This window comes from Suricata suricatta, chromosome 7 (assembly GCF_006229205.1).
Source record: "Suricata suricatta isolate VVHF042 chromosome 7, meerkat_22Aug2017_6uvM2_HiC, whole genome shotgun sequence".
Taxonomy (NCBI): Eukaryota; Metazoa; Chordata; class Mammalia; order Carnivora; family Herpestidae; genus Suricata; species Suricata suricatta.
The window spans coordinates 39,962,308-39,989,191 of NC_043706.1; the positions used below are offsets into that span (position 1 = coordinate 39,962,308).

At 55.8% G+C, this 26,884-nt stretch overlaps 1 protein-coding gene across 2 annotated transcripts in view; it reads left to right on the forward strand.

The window, feature by feature from the left end:
• Positions 1 to 2,338: 2,338 nt before the first annotated feature.
• The window catches only part of TTBK1 (tau tubulin kinase 1), a 36,348-nt gene continuing 11,802 nt past the window's right edge, over positions 2,339 to 26,884 (forward strand). For both annotated transcript variants that reach the window (XR_003910675.1, XM_029944395.1), the window contains exons 1-12: positions 2,339 to 2,543; positions 7,361 to 7,508; positions 7,747 to 7,820; positions 7,991 to 8,131; positions 9,380 to 9,484; positions 9,912 to 9,977; positions 10,404 to 10,496; positions 10,582 to 10,707; positions 12,254 to 12,408; positions 13,370 to 13,601; positions 13,853 to 14,031; positions 16,700 to 17,261. Coding sequence is in view for 1 of the 2 variants with exons in the window: in XM_029944395.1 (XP_029800255.1) it covers positions 2,436 to 2,543; positions 7,361 to 7,508; positions 7,747 to 7,820; positions 7,991 to 8,131; positions 9,380 to 9,484; positions 9,912 to 9,977; positions 10,404 to 10,496; positions 10,582 to 10,707; positions 12,254 to 12,408; positions 13,370 to 13,601; positions 13,853 to 14,031; positions 16,700 to 17,261 (1,989 nt within the window). In the remaining variant the exon portion in view is untranslated. The remainder of the gene's footprint in view (positions 2,544 to 7,360; positions 7,509 to 7,746; positions 7,821 to 7,990; positions 8,132 to 9,379; positions 9,485 to 9,911; positions 9,978 to 10,403; positions 10,497 to 10,581; positions 10,708 to 12,253; positions 12,409 to 13,369; positions 13,602 to 13,852; positions 14,032 to 16,699; positions 17,262 to 26,884) is intronic.

Sequence of the window (26,884 nt, forward strand, 5' to 3'; positions counted from 1 at the left end):
AGCTCCCTCTCCCTCCCTCCCTCCCTCACTGCCTCACTGTCTCTCCTTCCCTGTCTCTTCACACACACCCTCACACCACACACACACACACACACACACACACACACACACACACAGAGTTGGCCTCACACTGACGGACACTCATAAAAACCTCTTCCACAAGCCCTCTCACATGACACACCCATGCCTCCACACACCCAAAGGGTCCTGACCGGGCCCTAATGGGGCAGCCAAGTTCCTCGTGGCCTGTTGTCCAACCTAGTCTGAGTTGAATGTAGTCCTTTGAGGCAGAATGAGGATGGTGGAAAGGGAGAGGCAGGGAAACCTCATTTATCCTCTGGTCTCCATTCTCCCTTTTCCCACCTCACCTGTTCCTTCTAGGCTGCCCATCTATAAACTGGGAGCTGCACCCAAATTTTTCTCATCAACCTATAGAATCCACCATTACAGGACTGGAAGACCCACCGAAGGTCACCAGTTCAATCGCTCAAGGCTCCCTCCCTACTGGTTCAATTGCTTCTTCAGTCTTGTCCTCAACCTGTCTTCACTTTTATTCTAGAAGCCCCCATCCCCTCCCTCTCCCTTTATCCTGCCATTGCCCTCACTGCCCTCTGAATTCCTGCTGCCCCACATGCCACTTTGGCAAAATGTGGGCACAGGCCTATTTGACATCCTCAGAGTTCTGATACTCTGAAGTTGGGTGGATTGGAGGAAAGAGTCAGCTGAATCACTTGAAGAAAGGAAGAGAGTGACAGTGTCACTCCTCTTTTCCCCATGTCCCTCAGGGTACACCATGACCTGTTGACGGTTATTCCTATGCCTTTACTATCCCACACTTCCCCCTGTCAGGATGGCTGGACACAGGAGGCTTGGGGAAGTATCCTGTCCCAAGGAAAGAGGGGTTCATGGAGTTTCCACTCCATCTGTGGATACCTTAGGCATTTTCCTCCACCTCCCTTCCACCCCACCCTGTCCCCAGCTGGAGTAACTGCCTTCAGTCTGTGACTCTCCAGGGTCACTGTGAGGGCAGAGCAGTGTGCTTCTACAAAGTGGTGGGGGGGGGTGGGGAGAAGAAAAGATCCTGGTTCCAATCCTGTACTGGGTTAGCAGAAATCTCAAAAAGAGGCCCCCTGCCTACACACATGCACATCAGAGACAGACACAAAAACACCTAAGCACACGCAAGCAGAGGTACAGCACAGACACAAAGACACACACACAGACACATCAACACACAGAAAGACACACAAAGACATATACATGTTCACAGAGGGACACATGCGCAGATACACGTGCAGACACATATGCGTGCACACACTTACATTTCCCGGGATAACTCTGGCTGCCTTTCCCAAGCCTCGCTCACAGCTGGGATGCTCTCCTTCTACCTTTGCCAGTGCAACAAGAGCTGTGTTCCGTCTTGTCGTTCCTGAGCAGACACAGAAAGGTGTGGTCCGAGCTCTCTCATCACCTACCTACCCACCCAGACCTGCTGCCCCCTGTTATTCCTCCTGCCTTCTGTCAGACCCATCCCACACCCTGTGGTCCCTAAGCTCCCCTTCCCCCAATTCAGCCTGTCTCTCTCCCTTGGAGTGGCTGCAGGGCTGCAGTCCCTCTAAAAATCCGTGTCATGAGTCCATCACCTTATGTTGATCCCACGGCTCACATCCTTGCTTCGGAACCCCATGGCTGTCACTGGGTTGTGCTCACCCCTGAGAATGGAGTGTTTCTCACAGCTGCATCCTCCTCGCTTAGCATTAGCATCATCCTCACGGGGCTTTCGTGTATCTCCTTTTCTTGACTATCCCATCCCATGGTTGATTAGCAGGTCTCCATCACTCTGGTGCGTGTCTCCCATGGGTCACCCCTTGGTCAGCAGGTCCCCCTTTTGGAAGCACAGCTCCATGGGCACAGGGAAAGTATGGGTGCCGGGGCCTCAGATCAAGTCACTCAGACTGGTCCTTCTCGGCCCAGGTGTCCTCTTCACAAGCATGGTCCTAGACCAGTAGGCACGCCATCCCCCGGGGGTTAGCAGATGTCCTCCACATTAGTTAGCATCTCTCTCTTTGGGAAACGCTTTCCCCATAGCCTGTTCACTTGGCATTTTCCTCTCCTTTTGTGTCCTGCTGTGTGTCCTGCTGCTGGTTTTCACATCCCCAGTTTGTAGTCTGTGTCTCCCTTCCTGTGGATAGTATTTCTGTCTTCTCCTCTGACCTCCACCTGGGTGTTTACACAGTGCTTCCCCCAGTAACCCCTAGAGCATCTGCCCACTGGGCCGGGGAAGGATGCCCGCCAGGAGAATGGAGCGCCCCTCCTCCATATCTGCAAAGAGGTCCCGGTCAGTAGCCTGCCCCACTCACAGACCCTCCCCGCTCCCCCAGGTAGATGGCCCCCCCAGGGCAGGCCCTTCGGACACCCCTCCCTCCGGCTGGCGGATGCAGTGCCTAGCGGCTGCTCTTAAGGACGAAACCAACATGAGTGGGGGAGGGGAGCAGGCCGACATACTGCCGGCCAACTACGTGGTCAAGGATCGCTGGAAGGTGGTGAGTGAGTGACCCGGCGGGGCCAAGGGATTGGTAGGGAGAGGAGGGGAGGAGAGGACTTGGAGACCTGTTAAAAACAGTTGCCCCCAACTCTTCTACCCTAAGAGGGAGGGGCCCTGAGCTCATTTGCATACTGCTTGCAGTCACTATTTTGGCGTACACTGATGGACAATCGTTTTCTCCCAGCGCCCTCTCTCACCCCTTTCCCTGCTAGGTCATGTTGCTCGGGCCCAGCCTAGAACAACTCTTGGTTGGACGTTGGAGCAGGAGCTGCAGAGCTAGTAGGGGAGGCGGACGGGGTGGGGGAGGGGGGCTCTCTCGTTGCCGGACCTTGGAGAAGGGCAGTGAATGAGCATGTGTTCCTCCGCTTCCGCAGAGGACAGAGAGGGCTGGCTTCAGGGAAAGAGGCCCTGCGGACTGCTTCCCACCGCAGCCGCACTCCATCTTCTTCCACCCTCCTCCCCTCACTGGTTCCTGCGGCAGGTGCAACACGCCGAGACTCCATCTCCCAGCGTGCCTTGCTCCTCCAGCCCAGGACTCCAGTCTTTTCGGCCTGCTGGGAGCTGTAGTCCGAGCCTCCTCGGGGTTTGGGCCTGGATGGGAGGGGGACACTTGAGGGGCTAGGGGAAAGGCAGTGTCTGGGAGGCGGGACCTCCTGTAAATCAATCCCTGCCCCCCTCTTTTCTTTCTGTCGCTTGAGAGTGCTCTGTCTTTTTATTGTGGTGATAGGGTGGTGTGGGGTGTATTGCAGGGCGATGGTTTGTGATCTTGAGGGTCTGCGTGGCAGAATGGGGAGCCTGGAGGAAGGGAGAGAGAACAGCACAGGCCTACACTGAGGCTCTGTGTGGGGGTGTGTGGGAGTTGAAGGGGGAAGCTCAGCTCACCTGAGCTGTCAGGCTGAGAGGAGAGTGGGGCTTGGGTGCTGGCTGGTTTCCATGGCAACAACCACCATGGCAGGTTCCCTGGAGTCCCAGGGATAGGGGCAAAAGTGGCAGCGTTGGAAGTCTCTGGGATTGGGGAGGGCTGGAGAGCTGAGGGAAGGGGCTGTCTAGGTCTCAGAGGAGGACTTCCTGAGGGGAAGAGTGACAGGACAGAAATTGGGGGAGGAGGAGCCAGGGCAGGAATCAAAGGAATGAGAGTCTGGCAAACTGAGGAGTGTTTCTCCAAGCACCCGCGGGTCCCCTAACATGAGAGCCTAGTTTCTGTCAGATTGGAGGCAGAAGGACATTGGCACTGAAGAGGTGAGAAAAACATGGCGTTCACACCATACTGAGTTTGGGTTAGAACTTTCTTGTACTTTTTGAGGGAGGGGGTGGGAGATGAGGGGGGAGAGAAATAACAAGAAGGAATTGGGGGGAGGGGCAAGCACGCCATCTTTGCCAGGCTGACCTCTTAGGTCAACTGCCAGGCTAGCTGCTCCTGGAGAACTAGAGAGGGTGGGGTGCCAGATGGCTTCCCTCAACCATCTCCCTGTGAGGGGTGGGTCAGAGACTTGAGGCAGAGCTCAGGAACCAAGAACAAGCTGCCCAAAGAGAAAAATGAGCTGGCTAGGAGAAAATCAGGGTCAGTGGCACTCGGTGAAGTATTTATAAATAATAACATTTCACTCTTGAAGAGTCCTTCTCAGAATCAGAATAGCAAATAATAATAATGATAATGATAATAATAATAATAATAATAATAATAAAAGCAGCATTTGTTTTGAGCCCCCACTATCCCCAGACACCATGCATTATCTCAACAAACAATGGAGTAGATATTGTTATTACCCTCCTTTTCACAGGTGTGAAAACAGGCATAGAGATTAGCTAACCGACCAAGTTCTTAAGACTGGGTGGGACCAGGGCTATCTGACAGCTGGGTCACTAGTCACTAAACCATACTGCTTGCCCAGAATTAGCCCACCCCAAAATCAGGAGCACAGGGATGAAGGAGTCATTGTGACCCATTCTAGAACAATTCTTTCATTTTACAGAGGAGGAAAAGTGGAAGCACAGAATTGAAGACACTCACTCCAGCTGACCCAGAGCTAGGCCAAGAATCCAGTTTTCCTTTTTCCTAAGCAAATGCTGGTCCTATTGTGTCGTATTGGCCCTCCAGTTTAGGGAGTTCCTTTGACAGGGGAGGAGATCAGGAAAAAGATTAGGAGGGGAGGAATAGGGTCTGGCAAAGGGAGATTAAGAAAATATTTCTGTTAGTGGTCTTGGCCAGGCCTACATTATGACTTTCATGGGCCCTGGACCATTTTTACGTTCATGGACCCCTTTGTCTATAATAAGGTACTAAAAATTATATTTTATGACTGCGCTGGTATACAGAGGAATGACTTAGTATTTATATGATAATTTTTTAATGTTTATTTATTTTTGAGAGACAAAGAGAGACAGCACGAGCAGGGGAGGGCCAGAGAGAGACGGAGACACAGAATCTGAAGCAGGCTTCAGGCTCTGAGCTGTCAGCACAGAGCCTGATGCGGGTCTTGAACCCACGAACCGTGAGATCATGACCTGAGCCGAAGCCGGATGCTTAACAGACTGAGCCACCCAGCCGCCCCTATGCTAATTTTTTTGACCTAAGAGGTCATTTGTTTTCCTTCTGATTTAAAATATTGAAACATTTTTATGGCCCCCTATAAGTCTTATGGGCCACTGTGCCTGCTGTGCCCGATGGTTAGGTGGGCCTAGACTGTAGAGCCTGGGGAGGAGGGGTGTTGGGTGAGTGGGTGGGTGCAGATGCCCAGCTTGCCTCCCCAGGAGATTCTGTAATGGGGCAGTGGGGGGACAAGGACAAGACTAAGGGAGGAGAAATTGCCTCTTTGGAAATGAAGATGGTAGAGAAATACTATTGGCCACACTCGGAAATTAGGGAGCAGGTTCCAGAAATGTCTTGGCTGCCCCGGGCCCTCCTTACCACCTCCGGTGAGGATTTTGGAGCCTGGCAGATCTGGGCTTGAATCCCAGCACTCACACTTTTAATCCCTGTGCTGTCAACAGTTTCTTGTGATATCTCCGTTAAGAACGTGGGTTCTGCATCAGATTGCCTGGGTTGAAATGAAACCTGGCTTTGCTACTTACTAGCAGTGTGACCTGGGGCAGAGTACTTAACTCTCTGTGCCTTAGTTTTCCTTCTGTGCAAAATGGTGACTCTCAGGACCTTCCTCACATGTGTTGTCAGGAACCTCAGGGGATGAGCGGAGATGGGAGCACAGAGCCGGAGATGTGGTTTATTGTTCCCTCCCCTCCCCCTTTCTTCCATGCTCACATACAACAAACCATAAAGGATTCTAGAAGATGCTATAAGTATCTGAGTTTAAAGTTCCCCAGAGAAAGACAAGCCACTGCTTCAGTCTGCATCTGCCCCCTCGTTATTCTGAAATTCTTCTATGAGTCTGACTTTCATCTCAAGCAGAGATTCTGGTTTCCGACTGTTCTTCCCCCTTTCCCTTGTCCTGGGTCCTTCCTGAGTACAAGAGCATTCAAGATGCAGCCAGACTTCCACTTCTTTTCTGAATCTTCCCTTCTTCCCTCTCTCCCTTCCTAGAGTTGTTTTGACTATAACCTGCTGGGAACTCCCAGTCCTTGGTTCAGCCCCTGGCTCAGCCCCTCCCCCACCTCCTCCAACCCCCTGCTTCAGCCACCATTAAACATGTAATGGGATCTAAGCGCTGGATAAATGCTAAGCGGAGGGCTTGGAGGTGCCAGAGACTCGGTTTACTAGCTGGCGGTCCGAGCAGCAGCCTCCGCCCAATCACTAGCAAGCCCAGCTGTGCTGGTGAGTTAACAAGCCAACCAGAGGCAAGTGAGGGTTCTGGAAGGTGCTCAGTGAGGGCGGGCCACCCGTGAGGAGAGCTGTACACCTTTTAAAAACCAAACAGATCCCAACTTAGAACTCTGCACCTTCTCCTTGTCCTTTATCATTGCCAGGAGCACACTCCAGGAACCCCGGGGCCTCTGACTTGAAATGATTGTAATCCCTTCCCATAGCTCAGCTTTGCTCCTCCACACTTGCTGACTCTTCCTCCAACACAATTCTCCCCTCTGCCTTTTCTCACTGCCTGCCCAGGGAAGCTGGAGGAGGAGGGCCTAGAGGGTCAGGTCTGTACTGCCCCATCCCCTGGAGGGATAGACAGACTCTCCAAACCTCCATTCCCACCATGGTCCCACAGCGCCCCCTGTCCCCAGGGGAGGCTCACCCTGGTTTGAGGCATCTGATGGGGGTGTAGGGAGTACTGTGAGCTTCAGCAGCAGGATGGGCATTGAATACCCTTTGCTGAATCCTCTCCCCCAAGTACTAGCCCTCACCATTACTCTCTCCCTCTAATGACATCTGTCAGGACACTGTTAACCCCAGGAAGGGCCAGCTTCCCTGAAGGATCCACCCTAAAGCTGAGAGGTTCTGGAAATTAGTTTTCCTTCTGGATGGCGGCGGTTCAGTCTAATTTGGGGGATGGGGAGAGTGTGATATTTCTTGTCCTTCCAGAGAAGAAGAGATTTATGATGGCCCGTGATTTCTTCAGAATCTTACACAGGCTCGTCTCCATGTCTACATGGGGTCAGACGTCACATACCCTCTCCCTCCTCCCAGTCTGACACCTAGCACTGTGTGTGCATGCACATGCACACATGGGCTGAGCTGTCTCCAGCACTAGGAGGGGAAGTGGGGGCACGGGTGAGTGGGGCCAGGAAGGCAGACACAGGGTCCCCACTTGAAGACTAGCCCTACCCCAACCAACGAAGGGTATGACCCAGCAATGGATGGATTGAGGAGCTGCTCAGCCTGACCCCTGGGTTTCTTATCCCCCTCTTCCATCTCCGTAGCTGAAAAAGATCGGGGGCGGGGGCTTTGGTGAGATCTACGAGGCCATGGACCTGCTGACCAGGGAGAATGTGGCCCTCAAGGTGGAGTCAGCCCAGCAGCCCAAGCAGGTCCTCAAGATGGAGGTGGCTGTGCTCAAAAAGCTGCAAGGTGCGGGCCCAGGGCAGGAGGATGGGAGGGAAGAGGTGGAGCCAGGGGCTAAGGGAGAGCTGAGGGGGCTGGTGAGATGGAACCAGAGTCTAAGGGCCATGATGGGGAGAGGGGCAAGGGGAGGCGGCGGGAGAGGTGGTCATGGGGCCAGGAATCCAGAGTGCACCAGAGACACCTTGGGATCCAGAGTGAGGAAGAAGGAGTAGGAGTTGGGAGACCCCTGTCTTTGCCCCCACAGGGAAAAGCCACGTGTGCAGGTTCATTGGCTGTGGCCGGAATGAGAAATTTAATTACGTAGTGATGCAGCTCCAGGTGAGTCCCTGTGGGCTCCTCCCTCCACTCTCCCCTCAAAGCTTGGGTTGTGACCCCTGGGGTGGGGAGTGGGCACAAACCTTTGGGGATGAGGCTGGCCAGAGTGTCAGGGGTGCTTGTTGGCATGACAGCTGAGCCTGGCCACCCCCCGCCCCCCGCCCCTCGCCCAGGGCCGGAATCTGGCAGACCTGCGCCGCAGCCAGCCGAGAGGCACCTTCACGCTGAGCACCACGCTGCGGCTGGGCAAGCAGATCCTGGAGTCCATAGAGGCTATTCACTCCGTGGGCTTCCTGCACCGCGACATCAAGCCGGTGAGGGCTGCCCCTCCTGCTCCCTCTTCCAAAGCACCCCCCCACCCCTGGGGCCCATGGTTTCTCCTCCAGAGCAGAGGTTTGGGCAGGAGCAGCCTCTCTGACCTGTCCCTTCCTCCTGCTTTCCGCCCCAAGCCCCTTCTCCAAGCCTGCCTGGAGAACACATCCCTGTCTGCCCCTTGCCCATGTCTCTCCTCTGGTCTTCTCTTCTCCCTTACTCGTGCCCTGATTAGTTCTTGAACTTCAAAAGGTGCAAGGGTTGGGGAGGTACAGAATTGATCAAAAGGGGTGAAGGGATGGGGCACCCTGAGGGCTCAGTTGGGTTAGCCTCTGACTTCAGCTCAGCTCATGATCTCATGGTTCCCGGTCCATAGGTTCAAGCCAGAAAGTGCCAATGGCTCAGAGCCTGGAGCCTGCTTTGGATTCTGTGTCTCCCTCTCTCTCTCTGCCCTCCCGTGCTCACCCTCGCTCATGCTCTGTCTCTCTCTACCATGCGAAAAGGAATAAACATTAAAAAAAATTTTTTTTTAGAAAGGACAGAGTCTGGGCTTGGCAAGAAATTCCAAGTAGCTGATTTTGTGGCATCTTGGGTCCCGGTGTTGTAAGAACCTCCAATTTCATAAGGAGTGAGAACTGAGGCCCAGAAAGATTGGTTGAATGGCCCAAGGTCGCACATCAAGGACAATGCAGGTCTCCTGCTGCCTTCCAAAAGGACAGTGACACTAAGCCATGCTGCTCTACTGGGGAGTCCCGAGGATTAAGCGCTGGACACACCTCGGTTCAACCCCCAGCTGGGTCATTACTTGCTGTGTGACCTTGGAGAAGCCCCATAAGCTCTTTGGCTTTTAGTATCCTCATCTCTAAAATGAGGGTGCTCCCACCTGCTCCTCAGATGGGATGCCGTGGCCCATGGCACAGGCTGATGTTTGCTCTTTGTTTTATGTTGAGTTTTGAGAGAGACAGAGCACGGGGAGGCAGGGGGTGGGGGAGCGAGAGGGGTGGGGAGGGGAGGCAGAGAGAGAGAAGAGGACAGAGGATCCGACGCAGGCTCTGTACTGACAGCAGAGAGCCCAAATTAGGATTTGAACTCTGTGAACTGTGAGATCATGACCTGAGCCTAAGTCATATGCTTAACCCACTGAGCCACCCAGGTGCCCCAATGTGTACTCTTAAACACGTTTCTTGGCACCCCTTGAGGTGGGCCGAGTGGGGTTGAAGCCCCATGGTCACAGCCACTGTCTTTCCCAGTCAAACTTTGCCATGGGCAGGCTGCCCTCCACCTACAGAAAGTGCTACATGTTGGACTTCGGGCTGGCCCGGCAGTACACCAACACCACGGGGGACGTTCGGCCCGTGAGTATCGCCGCTCCTGGGAATCCCTGGCCTCGCCTGGCCCCTGACCTGGGGACCCTTCCCCAGCTTTTCCTGTAGCTGCCTAGGCAGGCCTGGCCCGTGTTTTGTTTGGGCATCACCCAGCTCAGTCTGCGCTTGGCCCGACCCCTGGCCCCTTGGGCTCTTGGTGGATGCCACATTTACACCTTGTGATCTGGTTTCCTACCTTGGTCAGAGGTGGAGACGGGCAGTGAGCAAGGCCAGGAGGCAGGTGCAGGACTGGGGTTGGTGTGTCAGGCTTGCCCCTGACCAGGCCAGTGTGGGGGTTGGTGGAGAGGGAAGGCAGTCAGGGGAAAAGCAGGCAGAGTTAGGCTCAGTAAACAGGGCTGAGATGTGGCCAAAGTCAGGGGCAGCGGGTGAGTGTCTTGCTGTGTTCTCCCTTCTGCAGCCTCGGAATGTGGCCGGGTTTCGAGGGACTGTTCGTTATGCCTCGGTCAATGCCCACAAGAACCGGGTGAGTGGCAGAGCTGGGCCTGAGGATGCAGGGCAGCAGGGCCCAGGTCAGAGGCAGAGGAAGAGGAAGAGGGGCGGGCGGGCAGCTGTTGAGGTGGGGAGAGAAGTATGGGCAGGGGCCAGAAGCTGCCACACCAGTGGCCATGAGTGGAAGAAGACTTTGTGGCCATTTCCCCATGACTTTACCTTCTTTGTTTTTTGGGATTCTCTCCTCTCTGTTCCCACCATTAATCTGTGTGGACAGCAGTTTCGAGGCTGGGACTCTATGTGTGTTGAAGGGTCAGGGATAGAGCCATGGTTTCAGGGAGATCTTCAGGGGTTTTGGGTGTCAGGCCTCCCTGAAGGGCCCCCCTTGTGAGGGGTCAGCCCACCACTCCCAGGTTAGACCTGAAAGGTGTGGGTGACCCTCCTGTGCCCCCCTCCCCAGGAGATGGGGCGCCACGATGACCTGTGGTCCCTTTTCTACATGCTGGTGGAGTTTGCAGTGGGGCAGCTGCCCTGGAGGAAGATCAAGGACAAGGTGAGCCCGATGCAGCGGGGGCTGAGGAGGTGGAGGGGGCGGAGGGGTGCTGGGGCCCAATTACCCCGTGCCCTGTCACCTCCAGGAGCAGGTGGGGATGATCAAGGAGAAGTACGAGCACCGGATGCTGTTGAAGCACATGCCCTCTGAGTTTCACCTCTTCCTGGACCACATTGCCAGCCTCGACTACTTCACTAAGCCCGATTATCAGGTGGGAGCCTGCCACCTGGCCCCTGCACCCCCAGGCATCTCTCTGGGGGTGACCATCCCAGAAGCACCCATACTGCTTAGGCCCCGCTGCTCTGCTGGCTTAGCCTCGTGCATCCCCCCGGGTCCTCCAACTGCATGAAACTGCTTTGTGCTCTTGTGAACAGTCTTCATAGCTGAGATTTCTCAACAGCCTACACTGTTCTCAGTGCCTTTCATGCATTAACTCATTTAAGGTTTAAAACGAGCCTTTGGTGATAATATGTGTTCCTTATGTTATTATTCTCACACTTCACAGTTAATGAAGCTAAGTGCTTTCAAGCACTTTTCGCCAAAACTCTGCATTGTCCCCATTTCATAGATGAGGAAACGAAAGTCTGATAGCAAGGCTGTGAGTAGGGCTGGGCTCAGGCACATCTTATGACTCCCAAGTCCAGTGCTTTTTCCAAAGTGCCACCACCACACCTCTAGGGGACCCTCTGGCCCCAACAGGAGAATGGGGATGTACCACCAGTGTTCTGCCCAGGACCCACTATGTACCACCAGTGTTCTGCCCAGGACCCACTATGTGCTGTACCACAGGGAGCACAGCATCAGGCACACAGTGGGACCCTCAGTGCAGTGGCACCTGCCAGCAGAGAAAAACTGTCCTGTATTCTGGAGAGAGTAAAGGCAGAAGTGGAATGGTCTGGGGCGCCTGGGTGGCTCAGTCGGTTATGTGTCCAACTTCGGCTTAGGTTGTGATCTCTCAGTTTGTGGGTTTAAGCCCCACATTGGGCTCTGCGCTGACAGCCCAGAGCCTGGAACCTGCTTCGGATTCTGTGTCTCCATCTCTTTCTCTTTGCCCCTCCCCTGCTTTCACTCTGTCTCTCTCTCCCTCTTAAAAATAAAGAAACATTAAAAAATTAAAAAAAAAATGGAACGGTCTGGGGGCCTCTGATGTTCTACAGGTGCCCACCGCCTCCTGAGCCTAGAGCCTAGAGGCTGTCGGCAGAGATGCCTCACTTGGGCAGTAGAGTAGAAAGCTCTGGCCCTCTCCCCCATCCTCAGCCTCCTGGGGACCAGGAGCTGCTAGAGCACACTGTATGGAGCTGAGCTTCGGATCAGGAAATGTGTGGGAAGGGGAATCAGGGAAGGCTTGAGGAGCAGGGAGGACTGGTGGTTAAGGCAATGCAGGTGGAGGAAGCAACCTGGGCAGAGGCATGGCCCCTGGTGGTGGCTTTGGGAAATCACTGGTGCTTCCAGGCCGCGGAGCCCGCCCCAAGATGGTGGAAATGACTGAACAGGCTGGGGGTACAGGGGACAGATCTCAGAGGGCTTGTGTCCAGCCAGCAGGGCTCAAACGAAGACAGGGATTTGCATGCTGATTTGCATATCATGTGCATGTTTTCATTTAAAATCAATGTGCCCTTCTCCTTCCAGTGCCCCTTCTCGGCCTGTCCCTGTCCTGGAAGGCCCCTCTCTTCCCTCTGCCATCCCGGCAACTGCCCTTTCCTCCTGGCTAGCCCCAGGGTCACCTCTCTGTCCTCCCGCCACCCCCACCCCTGCAGTTGATCATGTCGGTGTTTGAGAACAGCATGAAGGAACGGGGCATCGCTGAGAATGAGGCCTTTGACTGGGAGAAGGCGGGCACCGATGCCCTCCTGTCCACAAGCACCTCCACCCCACCCCAGCAGAACACACGGCAGACGGCAGCCATGTTTGGGTGAGTCCTGGGAGGGATGACGGCCCAGTGGGGGAGCGCCAGGCCACCTCTGACTAGGTCACCCAAAAACCCAGCCCTCTCCTCCTCTTCTCACCTGGACACATCTGGCTGTCTTTCCCATTCATGGCGCTCAACAGTGGGGCTCTCAAACCCCAGGCAGCTCTGCCCCATCTCCCCTTTCAATCTGGGGACAGGGTGCCTATCTTCACTTGGAGTTTTTGGCTTGAGTAGGGAGTGGGGAGCCCTGAGTGAAAATACCAGAGCCCTACCATCTGTTTCTGTTGCTTATGTACATCCATTTAGTGAACATTTCTTGAGCCCCAGCACTGGGGCCTGTGGGGGCTCAAAGTAGAAACTTTTAGCCTCCCCCCCCTCATTGTTTTCTTGGTTGGGTCTGGGATATTTGTAACGGATGGGTCAGCGATTTCAGAACCCCGTGACAAGCATAAAGACAGGGGCACCCTGGGGGAAGCCAGAGTGAGGAGGGGCACCCCACCCTGCTGCAGGGGTAGCCAGGGAGAGACAAGTATAGGGACTCCAGGAAAGAGACCCTTCGGGACTCAACAGCACGTGACGATGGCCCATTACTGTAAAGATACTGCTCAAGGAGTTCCAAAGGGTCTCTTCTCTTTACACCCATTCCTATTCTAAATGGGGTCAGCCTGTGAACCGCCATGGAAATCTGGCAGGGCCCAGAAAGCAACGGGTCTCTTAAATTAATAGGGGGAGGTGGTGCCGTGCCCATCCTGGGCAACCACATCTCCTTGCAGCCCTTTGCCGGACTGAGGATGGTCTAGTTGCAGGCTTTGTGAGCAGGGGATGGGGATGGGCCTAGGGACATCCCCACCCTGCCAAGGCCTCTTCTGTGCCTACTCCCATGGGTGGCAGTAATCTCTGGGCCTGTGCTGGTGGGAGAGACACCCCTGCCAGCCTTGCCCATGGCCCCTCCCGGCCCCTCCAGGGTGGTCAACGTGACGCCAGTGCCCGGGGACCTGCTCCGGGAGAACACCGAGGACGTGCTGCAGGGCGAGCACCTGAGTGACCAGGAGAATGCACCCCCAATCTTGCCTGGGCGGCCCCCCGAGGGGCTGGGTCCCAGCCCCCACCTGGCCCCCCACCCAGGGGGTCCTGAGGCTGAAGTCTGGGAGGAGACGGATGTCAATCGGAACAAACTCCGGATCAACATCGGCAAAGTAACTGCAGCCAGAGAGAAGGACGTGGGTGGCCTTCCCCCCCTCCCCCCCGGTACCCAACCCACAGCCCCCTCCCCACTCCTCCTGTGTGCCCTCTCCCCGGCCATGCGCCCGCCTGCCCTGTCTCCATGGCCTTGTCCCACGTCAGGATCACCAGCGTCGACCTCCCTCTGTCTCCATCACCCTGGGAAAGCCACTTGACCCACAGCCGCCCTGTCAGCCCCAGTTCATGGCACTCCCCTCTCCTGCAGACCCCTTGTGTGGTGGAAGAGGAGCAGAGCCGAGGTGTGGGGGTCCCCAGCTCCCCGGTGCGTGCCCCTCCAGACTCACCGACAACCCCAGTCCGTTCTCTTCGCTACCGGAGGGTCAACAGCCCTGAGTCTGAGAGGCTTTCCACAGCGGATGGGCGGGTGGAGCTGCATGAGAGGAGGTAGGTCTGGGGCAAGGGGGGTGGTCAAGGGCCCCTGGCCCCCTCAGCCTTCACATGGCTGGTCTGTAGGAAAGATTCGCTGCAAGTAGGGGGGACCCCAGGAGTGTTGAGAGGGTTATACTAGGGCCTGGGGTCAGCCTTGGTTAGTTGGGGGAGAGGGGACGGATGCAGAGGACCCAGCTTATGCTGCAAAGGGATGTGGGGTGGAGGCAGGTCATAGGAGGGGGAGGCTGGGCTCCTAGGCCCAGGAGGAGGCGAGGGGTGAGTTGGTAGGTGGGTGTGCTTCCAGAACCTCTCCCTAGAGACTAATTACAGATACCTCAGAGCGGCTGACTAGGCTCCCTTCAGCTATGGGGGAGGGGCCTGAGAGGAGAGCCAAGGGAGTGCTCAACTCGGGAAGTTGGTGGGTCAAGTTTTGGGGGTCAGGGCTCAGGGATCTGAATGTCATGGTGGGGGGGAGGGCTGGTTGGTGGGAGGGAGAGGTTAGAGCCAAAGTGATCCTTTGGGATGGGGGATGGGGGTGTGTGAATGTGAGGGTGATCCGTGGCCATCCGGGACCAGAGTCAGAAGCCCTGCTGAGCTGTCCAGTGGGTGGGGCAGCTCAGGTGGGAGAGGCCTCTGAGAGAGGTCCCCACCCCGGCTTGGCCCTGGGTGGGGCTTTACCGAACAGCAGGGCTGAGGTAAAGGGAGGCACCAGGGAAAGGGTCTTTTCCCGAGGCCCAGCCTGGGAAGATGAGGTCCTTATCCCCATGCACGCACATCCAGTGTGCTCCCCTCATCCCCACGCCCCCCCGCGGCCCCTCCTCTGGATTCTGCTCCGAACTGCACTCCGCCTCTGGGATGGGGCCCAGCGGTGCTCAAGACAGGGGAGCCCCATGCCAGTCCCCGTGGCACCCCCAGGACAGAGGGACGTGGGTCCTGTGCTCAGGTTGCCAACAGCCCTCACACGTACGCTCATACTCACACTCACACAGGCTGGCCTCCCTGGGACTGAAGACCACATGTTCATCCATGGTAGCCCAGAGGGTTCAGGAAACCAGAAGAACTGAGGAACGGCAGTTTGGAAGGGATGTCAGTGGAGAAGAGAGGTGGGAATGCCCCAAACAAAGACAGTCCTGAAGAGCAAGCTGGTCTGATTCAGGGTGAACCCGTGTTTCAGCCATCTGGCTGAGGAGACATTTTCTGGAAGGGAAGGTTCAGGATCTCATAGGCGAGGCAGAGGGTTTGGGTGAACTCTGGGGCACCTGGGAGCAGGAAAAAGTATGAAGCAGATGGGATTCTGATTTCCCTCCTCCCTTTTTCTCATCCCCCCTTCCCCCACCTTCAGCCCCTGTCTCCTTTATGTCCATCAAAACGAGCCAGGCCCTCAGGAGAGGAAGCGACATCAGCCGTTCACATGGGAGTATCAGTGTAGGACCCTGGGTGGCCAACCTCAGGGATGTTTGCATTTAAAGCCTTATTAAATCAATACAAATCTTGTGGAGAGGGAGGAGTTGGTAGGTCCCGCAGACCACAGCAGGAGGAGAAAGCCCCACAGTGGTTCAGAGCTGCACCCCTCTCTCTCACAGGCTCGAGGCTGGGGGAGAAAAAAGGTCAGCCCTCTGCCCACAGCCTGAGCGTGAGGGTGTACTTAGCCCAAGGGGAGCTAAGCCCCATGGTCCTCGGTGGGGGTGCCCTGGCCTTTGTGTAGCTTCCTACAGCCAGCAGAACCTTCACCTCGGGGCTGGTGCCCTTCCTTCCAAATGAGAACGTCTAGAAGTAATGTGAGGTTCACAGCCCAGCATAAGGTCACAATGGAAGAGATGTCCCAAGGTAGGATCACTGCCCCAGAGTGAGATGGGACCCAGTCCCTGGCTGGCGGAGCTCACAGCCTCATGGGGAGACAGGTATGTAAACACACGTGCCCCACTCTGCGAGGAGAGGGGCGCACAGACAGTGCTGGGAAGGCAGGCTCACCCCCCAGGAGGGGACATCCAAGCTGCTTGGGACAGCAAAGGGTGGAAGGTCAGGCCATGTGGAGAGAGTGACTTTTGCAGTGGCACAGAAAGATGCACACATGCGCTATACGGGGGAGAGCCAGTAGATCTGAGATGGGTCCTGCTGGGAGAATGGGGATACTGGGCCTTAGCCTGGCCACTTGAGTGCCAAGCTAAGGAATATAGACTTTGTCCTCAGGAATGGGAGCCACTGGAGTTTGTTAGGGGTGGGGAAACCAGCCAGCCAGGCCTGGGAGGTGGTGGTAGAAGAAGCTAGAAAACCCATCTGCAAACTCAAGGGCCAGGTGGGTGTGTTTGCCCTGGTGGCGGCAGGAGGGAGCCTCGGATGGAGTGTGAGCACTGCACCAGCAAGCATAAAGTGGCCTTAGGGAGAGTAAGTGTCCTGGCTGGTCCAGAAGAGAGCGATCCTTGGGGACAGGAACGAGGTTTTATTTTCTGCATGTTTGTATTCCTGGAACACAGTAAGCATTCAGATACATGTGTTGCAGGGAATGAATAAATGAATGAGATCTTTGTGGGGAGTGAGGCTGGGGGGCTGGTAATCTAGGAGGTGACTGGGCCTGGCCCAGGGTGGGAGAGATGTTCTGGTCAGTAGGTGCCACATTGCACCTGGCCATCCTTGGAGATCTGGAGACGCTCGGCACTGAGCCTCCCGTGGGCTGGCTTTGCAGGTCACGGATGGATCTGCCTGGCTCACCCTCGCGCCAAGCTTGCTCCTCGCAGCCAGCCCAGATGCTCTCAGTGGACACAGGCCACGCCGATCGGCAGGCCAGCGGCCGCATGGACGTGTCAGCCTCTGTGGAGCAGGAGGCCCTTAGCAACGCCTTCCGCTCGGTGCCGCTGGCCGAGGAGGAGGACTTTGACAGCAAGGAGTGGGTCATCATTGACAAGGAGACCGAGCTCAAGGACTTCCCCCCGGGGGCCGAGCCCAGCACATCGGGCACCACGGACGAGGAGCCGGAGGAGCTGCGGCCGCTGCCCGAGGAGGGTGAGGAGCGGCGGCGGCCAGCGGCAGAGCCCGCCGTCAGGCCCCGGGGACGAGGCATGCAGACGCTGGCTGAGGAGGACCCTCGGCAGATTCCATCCCAGCCCCTACCACCCCCGCTGAGCCAGGCTGATGGCCGGTCAGAGACGTCGCAGCCCCCCACGCCAGGCAGCCCTTCCCACTCACCCCTGCACTCGGGACCCCGCCCTCGACGGAGAGAGTCGGATCCCACAGGCCCGCAGAGACAGGTAAGGTTGGGCTTGCACCCCACCCCCCCACCCTTGGATGCCCACAGTGTTTGCCTGGAGTGCTCCCCATGTGCTCCTTGTGTGCTCTATGAGGGTTATTGACTAGCACCCAACTGTTGCAGGCTGTGATGAAGGTAAACAGGTTTTAGGGTCCAAAACCATGTTTGGGGGACAGTCAGAGCTTCCAGAGAAAGAACCCGCAACGTTCTGAGTTGCATTTTGCATTATGAGCAGTGTTACCAGTTGACAAAGGCAGGAGAAGGGCGCCCTGGGGCCAGGTGGACAGTGCGTACAAAGGCTTGGAGGTGGCAGTCAGATTGCGTGTCACAGCAGATGGGGCTCAGAGGTAGGTCCCTGGCTCCCTCCTGGAGGGCCTTGGGGCTGAGCTCAAGGCTTAGGGCTTGATTCTGAGAGCTTGATGAGCCAGCCACCCAGGGCTTTTAAACAGGGGTGTGACATATGATTACCTTGGTACTCTTGAATGAGCTCTCTGGCTGCTGTGTGGAAACGAATTAAAGGGCACAGAACCGCCAGCAGGGAGGCTACACGGCAGGCACCAGCCAAAGAGCACCCTGGTGGCTTGGACCCGGGTAGAGGGCTCTGGATGTTGGGCAAGGTGGATAGAACCAAGAGGTGTTAGGGAAAGGACTGACTGAGAGCACTGTGGACAGAGGGTTCCCGGCCAATGTCCAGAGTCCTGGGTGGACAGCTGTGCCATCACTGAGTGGTTCTAAAGGGAGCATGTCTCCTCAGAGGGGCTGGGGAGAGCCAAGGAGGTGATGCTGGGGCGCTCTGGGGCTATGCCGCGTTCCACTCAGTCGCTCCACGTCCAGGCTGTGCACCAGGTGGCTCTGGGAAATGCCAAGGTGTGGAGCCCAGGGCCAGGGGGCAGCTCTGCTGCTTGTGCAGATTGGGAGGCCTGGCCTGGGGGCACGTGGGTGCCCTGGAGAAGGGCAGCTCTGGGCAGGGCTGTGTTCAGGCCCCATCCCCATGTCTAGAAGAGAGGGCCTCTGAGCTGAGATCCTGAGGGGTGTGCGTCTTAGCTGTGCCCTGGACTCTGGAAAACTGGGGACTCTAAAAGCCGGAGCTCTGAGAGAGGTCGTAGCCAACCTAAACCAGAGGCTCAGCCAGGGCAGAGTGTGGGCTAGCGTGACTGTGTTGTTGACCTAGACGTTGTGCCCACCAGGGCCAGCACTGGGTAAGCAGGAGAAGGAGCATCTGTTTGCAATTCCCTCTAGCTCCCCTCTCATTTTTTCCTGCATTCATTCATGTGTTCAATGCCAAGTCATTCCACACTTGCTGAGCATTTAGCCTGGGGCGGGTCCCCGAGGCACCAGAGGTCATTTGTACCCACAGGAAGTGCAGAGTCTAGGAGGGGAGACTGACAGGGGTGGCATAGGGTAGAGGGAGCCCAGAATCCAAGTCAGGAGACCTGGGTTTGGGACCTGGGCTCTCTGCTGGTCCCCTCCTGGTGACTGCAGGCCCGCTGGGTCTCAGAGAGGGAGCTGAGCTATCTGGGAGGCTTTTCTCAACTTCAGGTTCCTTCCAGGTCCTGGGAAACATCCTTACATTGGGGAATTCAGGTCAAGGGGGTAAGGAGAGAGAGTTGGGGCAGCGGGCAAAAGGGTCATGTTCAGTCTCAGTCTTGGGCTCAGGTCCTGCTTGTGCTGTGGACAGGCGCTGAGTTGTATGTGTCTGGAGGCGATGTTAGGTGTTTGTGGGCCTTGGTTTCCCCATTGTGCATGGCAGCCAGGTTGGTTAGCATTCTTCGGCTGTGTGTGTGCATTTCTGTATCCGCTCAGCTCAGGAGTGCACGTGGGTGTGGGTGCGCATACGCAGTGGCGTGTCTGTGAAGTGTGCAGTGGGTCTGCCAGAGCGCAGAGAACCCTGGGAGCCGGGATAGCAAAGCTGGAGGGCTGATAATCATCAGAGTGATTATTCCAAAATTCCAGTCACAGTGACCAGAGTTGCACTGCTCTTAATAAGGCCTCCATATTTCACATGTATCTTCCTTAGAGCAATTAATGCGAATAAGGCGACCCCCCCCTTCAAAAGGTAAGGAAACCAAGGTTGGCTAAGTCTTTAGCCCAAGGTCACCAGGGGCAAGAGGTAGAGCTGGGTGAGCGCTGTCTGAGGCCTGTGAGTTCAGGAGAAGAGCAAACATGAGCCACAAAGAGCTGCGTTGTGCAGGGTCAGAGAAAGTCCATGTACTTTGTGTGTGTGTGTGTGTGTGTGTGTGTGAATGCACACGTATGTGTTCACCCAATCGCTGGGTCAGGTCAGCAGGTGTGCCTTGGGCATAGCAATGTGCACAGTGGCCAGTGTATGTGTGCATGTATGTTCGTGAGCACACTGGGTGTGACATATTTTACTGAGTATTTCAGTAAAGCTCAGTCCAGGTGAAGGAGGCAGAGACCTTCCCTGTCAAGGGCACAGGAAGACAGAGAAACAGACTGGCGTATTTGTTCCTTCTTTCTTTGGTCTGGAAGGAGTCCCGAGTCCAGGCGACCGGGGGCTCCCAAGACTGGCTGCACATTGGAACCACCCTGTCACCTTCTTGCAGGGAACCCCCTCCTAGAGCTAGCTTGCTCTGCTCAGCATCGGGTGTGTGAACTTCCTCCTAACAGCAATCCTTAAAGATATGAACACCTGCAATGCTGTCACCTACCCCCGGTGGGGAGCGGGGGCAAGGATAATGTGGAACCAGGCGCAATTTTAGAGCATCTATTGTTCCTTGGTGTGAATGCCATGATACTTGAAACTTTTTCTTTACGCACACACACACTGCTTTCTTCTGCAGGGAATGTAAGGTACAAATGAGGAGTGGCTGGAGAGCCAAGGCCGAGGGGAAAGCCGCAGACAGAGTGTGTGTGATTTGGGGGAGGGATGTTTGTCATCCTTTGCCGGTTGTCTCTGGCTGATAACACAGCAGGTCAGCATTCTCTGAGTGCGTGGACATTTGCTTGGCTGCCGCTAGAGCATTTCTCCACCACATGCCAGGCGCTGACCTGGCAGGGGCTGGGGGCTGGGGAACCAAGATGAATGAGGCTTCACGGTCCCACTCTCTCAGAGCCCACAGTTCACAGGCGTGGCTGGGGATGCACAGGTGTGGACATGGGTGTCAATCGGCGAGGGCCAGAAGGTGGATTGCAGAGAACTCTTTGCTAGAACGGGGAGCCTGCCTGGGAAGCTGGGTGGTCTCGCAAAGGCGGTATGTAAGTCGGGCATGGAAGGCAAGGGAAGGGGCAGGAGCCCCCTGGGATTAGGTCCCTCTGGAAGCTGCCAAACTTTGGCTGGGGTGTTGTGAGGAGAGCTCTGGGCAACTGCTGGTGCCTCTATCTCGTGCATGGAGGGCCTCGGGCCCCTAAGCCTCAGCGGGGCCAGGACTGCCAGCTCAGGAGGATCCTAGACTTGGCCAAAGGGAAGGGGAAGGGAAAGCAGGGTGGGGCCAAAGACAGTCCCATCAGAATCTTCTCTCCTACCCTCTCTGATGGAGGTTCCATGTTGCCTCCCTGTGTCCCCATTTGACATTAGGGCACACTGGAGCTGTGTGTCCTGGTCCCACCCCCCACCCCTTCCTCGGCTGGCCCCGCCCCTGCCCTCAGCCTCCACCAAAAGCTGTTTAAACAGACTCCAGTCACAGGAAGAGCTAAGGGTCAGGAAGGGAAAGCTCTGGTGACACCTAGGTCACCGTTTCCATCCCCACAGGCCTGGGACACACTGGCGCACATTCCCTTTTCCTTCTCGCGGCATGCGGGCAGGAGGGCACAATGTCAGTGGGGTGGCCAAGCCCCTCCCACCGGCCGCCTTGTGGCCCCGCCTTAGAGAGGACTGGGGAAAAGCCACTTTGGAGAAATGGTTTCAGCTTGCCCCTCCTCCTCCCAGTCCTCTATTCCTTTCCTCACTCTCAAGAGTGACTTAAAGGATAATCAAGGAGCTCACATGACACAGCATTTAACTCCTCGGCAGTCCTAAGTACGTGCGTATAAACACCTACTCCGGATAACAACCATATGAGGCAGGAACCATTGTTACCCCCGTTTACAGGTGAGGGAGCTCAGGCGGGAGAAGTGAAGTAGCTTGCTTGAAGTCACCCAGGTAGTAAGTGGGAGAGCTGGCATTCAAACATGAGTAGCCGGACTCCGGAGTCCTACCTTTCTGCTACATTTTGTCACTGAGACCCTGCGCCCCCCACCTCCCTCGTTGTGGTGCGGGCAGAGGGGGTGCAGGGAATGTTCCCTGGACCAGGTCGTGAGGAGTGAGGAGAACAGCTGGGCAGCCAGATGGCAGGTAACAGTTGCAGAGGGGCCTTCCTTGGGGGTGGGGTGGGGTGGAGGATTCCTCAACCCAGAGGGAACTCTGAGCTCTGCAGGGCTAAGGCAGGAAGGTCGACCCGGGGAGGTGAGTGACCAAGGTCTCCGCAAGGAGACCCCGGCGTGAGAAGTGCCAGAGAGGAGGAGGACTGGGAAGGGAGTTGGAGGCCAGAGGCTAGGTTCTGAGGTTGGACGGGGCGGTGTGCACCCCCTCCACCTGGCCGACCCTGCCCCGCCCCCCCTGCCAGCGCCGCAGGGGCTGTGAGCGGTGGGTGGTCCCCGAGACGGAGCTGTCGAGTCTGTGCCTGACGCCTCTTTTCCCTCCACTCTCTTGGTCTCTTTCAGTTGGAGGAGGACAGACTCTCGGGGCACTCCCTCCCGCGGTACAGCCCTCTGCGACGACTGGCGTCCTCCGTGTTCTCCTCCTCCACGCTGGAGACCGAGCATTACCCTCACCCTGGCGGCGGCGGCTCCTCCGGTTCCCTCATTCAGCGCAGCCGCTCGGCGGAGAGCAGCCCCGTGCGGGCGCCCCACCGGCGCCACGCGCCCCTCGCCGCCGGCAACCACAGACTCGTGCCCTCGGTGCTCCGCATCTCGCGGTCCCAGCTGCAGCAGGTGTGGGCCCGCTTCACCCACAAGACCTAGGCTGGGCTCCCCCCCCTCCTGGAGGGGGCAGGTGGGGGGGGTGGGGAACAGGCAGAGATCATGGTTCCTTCCCAGGTCGCAATAATCACACACTCACACACCCCATCCCATCCCCATCATGCAATACAGCCCCAAGTAACGTTGGCCCCAGGTACTGTAATGCCCACCCCCATCCCCCAACGTCTCCCTTTGCTTGGTGCCAGCCAAACGGTGCAGGGAGGGGTGGGGCTGTCGGTGCAGCTTCAGGGACAGGACGGAGGCACTGGGCTGGAGCCCCTAGTGGGTCCGGAGTCCAGTGGAAAGCAAAGTGTCAGGGAGACAAGGCATGCTGGGTCACAGTCAGTCTGGCATGGAGTTCATTCTGTTTAATCTGTGATTTCTTGGCAAGTCGAGGCCTGGTTCACCCCTGGGGGAGGGGGTTAGAAGTTTGAGACCCTCTCCATAGTGTGTCTGTTTATCTGTGTGGAGCAAGGAATGTGACTCTGCATATGATCTGGGGGCCTGGTCAGCCAGTTTTGGGGTTTGGTAGAGAGTGCCTCCGTATTCAATGATGGGGGGAGATAGCGGTCTTGTGATCCAGTGATCCAGTCTTCCCCATGCCGTTGTCACAGAGGGCAGAGCCCCTACCTCCCACCTCTGACCCAGGAGCCCCCCCCCCCAGCTCAGTCGGCTGTATACATGGCATACGTGCCATCACCCCCTGGTGAGATGGTTGCCTAGCCCAGCTCCTTAGGAACTGAGGATGGAGGATGGAGGCATCTGGCCCTCAGAGGGAGCTGGAGCCTAGGGTGAGGGGACTCTGTCCAGAAGCATTGGCAAAGAGGGTGGTTGTTAAGGATGAGGCGGCACCTGTGAGCTCAGGACAAATCCCAGACAGCAGCAGCCCCACCAGTGTCCCTCTTGGAGGGTGACTCCTTCCTGTAAGTGCTCAGTCAAAGCCGGTTAGCCCTTAGGGGCCATGGTGAAGACAGAGCACAGGGTAGGTTGATCAGACGGGGATCTAGAGATGGGTGCCAGATTGCTATGCCCTTTCTGCTCATTTCTCAGCCCATAACCTGTCATTGCAGGGACCCCCAAGGTTCCCTTTCCTCATTCCTGCTCCTGTAATCCAGCACCTCTGTTTCTCTGGGTAATGGAGTAGTGGTGGGGAGGGTGCCAGGAAAGATAGTGCCTATTTAGAAAGGGAAGGAAGCATTGAGGCCTGAAAGTTTGCAAAATATTTATTGCAGTGAGACTGTGTGTATATGCTGTGTGCATGCATGTACACTTGCAAGTGTAAGTGTGCTTATATACAAGCATTTGGGCATGTGGCAGGGCTGCCATGGACAGATGTTCAGGCTGTGCACTGCACAATTCCAGGGAGTACCATTTACACAGACCCTAATGTGAATGACACCTGCTGAATTTGCAGTGTTGCCGCCCACATATGTGTGTGGGTGTGTGTGAGTGTGCACGTGTGTGTGTTAGAGAGTCGGAAATACATTTGTGCAGTTTTTGATAGTTTCCTGTGTACCTATTCTCATCCTGGCTCCTCTCTCTATCCCCCCTTTCCCCTTGACTCTTCTTCCTTCCCACCTCAACTTCCTTCAACTGCCCAGCTATCTCTGGTCGGAGTAGAGGCCTCAGCACTCTTGCCCCAATTTGGGGGTGTCATAAGTGGGTGGTCAGTGCAGTTTGGGCTGAAATGTCCTCATGGCCAGCACTGTGTATAGCTTGGTCACACGGGCTGCGCCCACACTCACTACATTCTTTTCTTCAAAACCTGTTCTTATCTGAGGATGTCTGGGCCAAGAGCCCCTTTCTAATCTAGGAATGAAAGCCAGACTCCTGCCCTAGTACTTGTGCCCCACCCCCACCTCAACCCAGCTGCTCACTTCTGAACCTCCCCAAGTCCAAGCCTCTGTTCCCTCCAGTCTATTCTAGGCGCTCTGCATCCTGCTGTGGCAGAGGCGAGAGAAGCGGGCAGGGTTGACCTGTAGACCCACTGAAGAGAAAAGACATGGACACAAAGCACAAAGGTTAGGGGGTGGGATGGACAGTACCCCACTCCCGCCTTCCACATTCTGGCACTGCCACTCTCCCTTCCCCTACCCTTGGACCCTCTTCCCATCTTCCCCAGCTAGTGGCAGAGGGTGAAGTGAAGGGGAGTCTGTCCACCAGCAGCTCTAAAAAGTCAGCAGCAGTAGGGGCGGGGCCCCTGCTATCCGGAGTTAGATGAAACCAAGCACTCTGTTATCCGGCATTCCCTTCCAGAGGGTTCTACTTGACCCTGAGCGCAGCTCCCACTCGGTAACCAGAACCTTGAGGTACTCTAAGATCCCAAAGTGCCTTGTGACTTATCAAAGATAGTGGCACTAGCTTCAGCCCCTGTTTCAGCATTAAATAAATATTTCTGTTTCCAAAGCTTTTGGAGGTGGGGAATCCTGAGACGCATTCCCAAGGTGGCTGAATTTTCACACAGACGCCTCTCCCCCTCTCCCAAATTGATACCTGCGGGAGAGGATGTGTCCTTTAAAGTAAGATCATGATCCATCAAACATTCTGTCCCTTAGGGGACATCCTTTTGCACACCCTCTCTGGTGGTGGGGAGAGTATCTTGTAAGCCCTAACAGCTCTGAGCTAACAGGAGGTGATCCTGATAACATTCTTATCTTTTGAGGGTGGCTCTGATTTCTGGAGAGAGCTAAGGCCATTTGGAACTACATATATGGGGTCAAGTTTCCGTACAGCTTGGCAGAGCCACGCGTGGTTTGCATGCATGAGTATATTTGCTTGTTGTAGGCCCGGGGCTGGGTAGGGAAGCTGCGAGTCTGCCGTGTTGTCGGACTCTTCCTCTGCGGGGCTTCCCAAAGAGGAGGTCACACACAGCCTGCCCAGGGGCAGCTCTGTAAAGAGGCAGCATTCTTTGCTGTACTTGGAAAATGGTGTCTTTGTACTTTATAGTCACACCCTGCATATAGTGATGGCTTCCAATGAGTATTTTTTTTAATTTTATTTAATGGCCACTGGCACACGGTACTTTATTATGCGTCAAGCAGTGATCTAAGCACTTTACAAAATTAACTCATTGACTCCACATAATAGCCTAGGAGGTAGCTCCCAGTATTACCTGCATTTAATAGGCGAATCAGAATATTTAAGTTACCGAAACATTAAAACACCCACCAATGCCGAATAACTGAGGTCTTGTTTGATAGGCATCTTAGAGTGTTTTAGTCTGTGCAGTGGTCGATTTACTGTCCTTTCTGCTCGGCTCCTGCTTGCTCTACCCAAGAGGCAAGGAGTTGTCTAAGAGCCAAACTCTTCTCCCTTCTCCATTGCCACTTGGGGATGAGATGGTGTCCAAGTGGGGGTCACTCCAGAGTACCAGGGTTGGTCGGTCTCCCGTCTCTCCGGGGACACCACCTCTCCATCCCACAACCCCCGAGCATCCCAGAGCAGCTCTGGAGATTCAGACGGTAGAGTGAGAGCTACAGTGAGAAGGCAGGTGCTTAGAATCATGACCTTGAGAGGCTGGGTAGGTGTGTGTGTCCTGGGCTTCAGGCTCACAGAGAGGGCAGGTACTGGCATTGGTGAGCACCGGCCATGGGGGTTTGGGCGAGTGTCACCAACTCACACCTCAACAGGGGCCAAAGCAGTGTCAAGGAGTGGGTAGGTTTGGAGACTGTGATAAATGGGCGACCCCCCCCCTCCATCCTCAGTTCGGCCAATTGTTGCCACTCTCTTCCAACTTTTTGTGAAATCTCCCAATTTTGGATTATTGGCATCTAATTTTAAAAAACAACTTTTTAAAGAAAAATCACTGTGAGCCAAACAAAACTGGTTTAAGGGCAGAGACTCTGAACTCAATGTGCATCCTCTGTGAGCCTGAGGACTCCCTAACCTCCTTTACTGTCCAAGGCTGGAGCACTTCAAGGGGGATGGTTTTCTTCCTGGGAACTCAAAAATCAGGTGGGCTTCTTAGAGGAGGCAGCTCACGGCCAGTGGGGATATGTGGTGTGTGCTATGCGTGTGTGTCGGTGACCTCACGGTGTGTGTGCCTGAGTGTGTGTGTGTGTGTGTGTGTGTGGTCCAGCGGACTTGTTTGTGGTAAGTGAGATCCTCCTGATAGGACCAGTATTTTCTCTGGTGGCACAGGACCCTAGGTCAGTGAAAAATACTCTAGTAAATTCTCAGTAACGAATAGACACCCCCACACACTCAAGACAGCTTGGGTCACAGCAATAACCACTCATCACTCATCCCAATCACTAGCATCCTGAATCCATCAATCTCCCTCTGCATTTCCAGTTTTGGGGAAAATGGGCACATCCGTGCCCAGCATGTGGGGGAATGATGGGACCTTTGAGCCATGCCTGTACATTAACCCTTGCTTCCCCAGCCAAGGGGATGGGGTAGACCCCTCCAATCCCAGGAAAGGGTAGGAGTCCTCTGTGTAGAGGGTCCCAGGACCCTCCTTGCCTCGCCTCTGCCCTGCCTAGGTCCCTTTTTCTGAGGAGGGGGTGGTGCTGTCTGCCGAAGCAGTGGTGGCAGGGAGCCTGGGCCGCTGGATCGCAGAGCTGTGGCAAATGTGTCTATATTGGGTGGCCAGGGGAGACCATGCTTAGGGAGTGGGGGGGGGGGTACGGAGGCTGGCTGTGGGAGAATGCAGTATCCTCTGCTGTC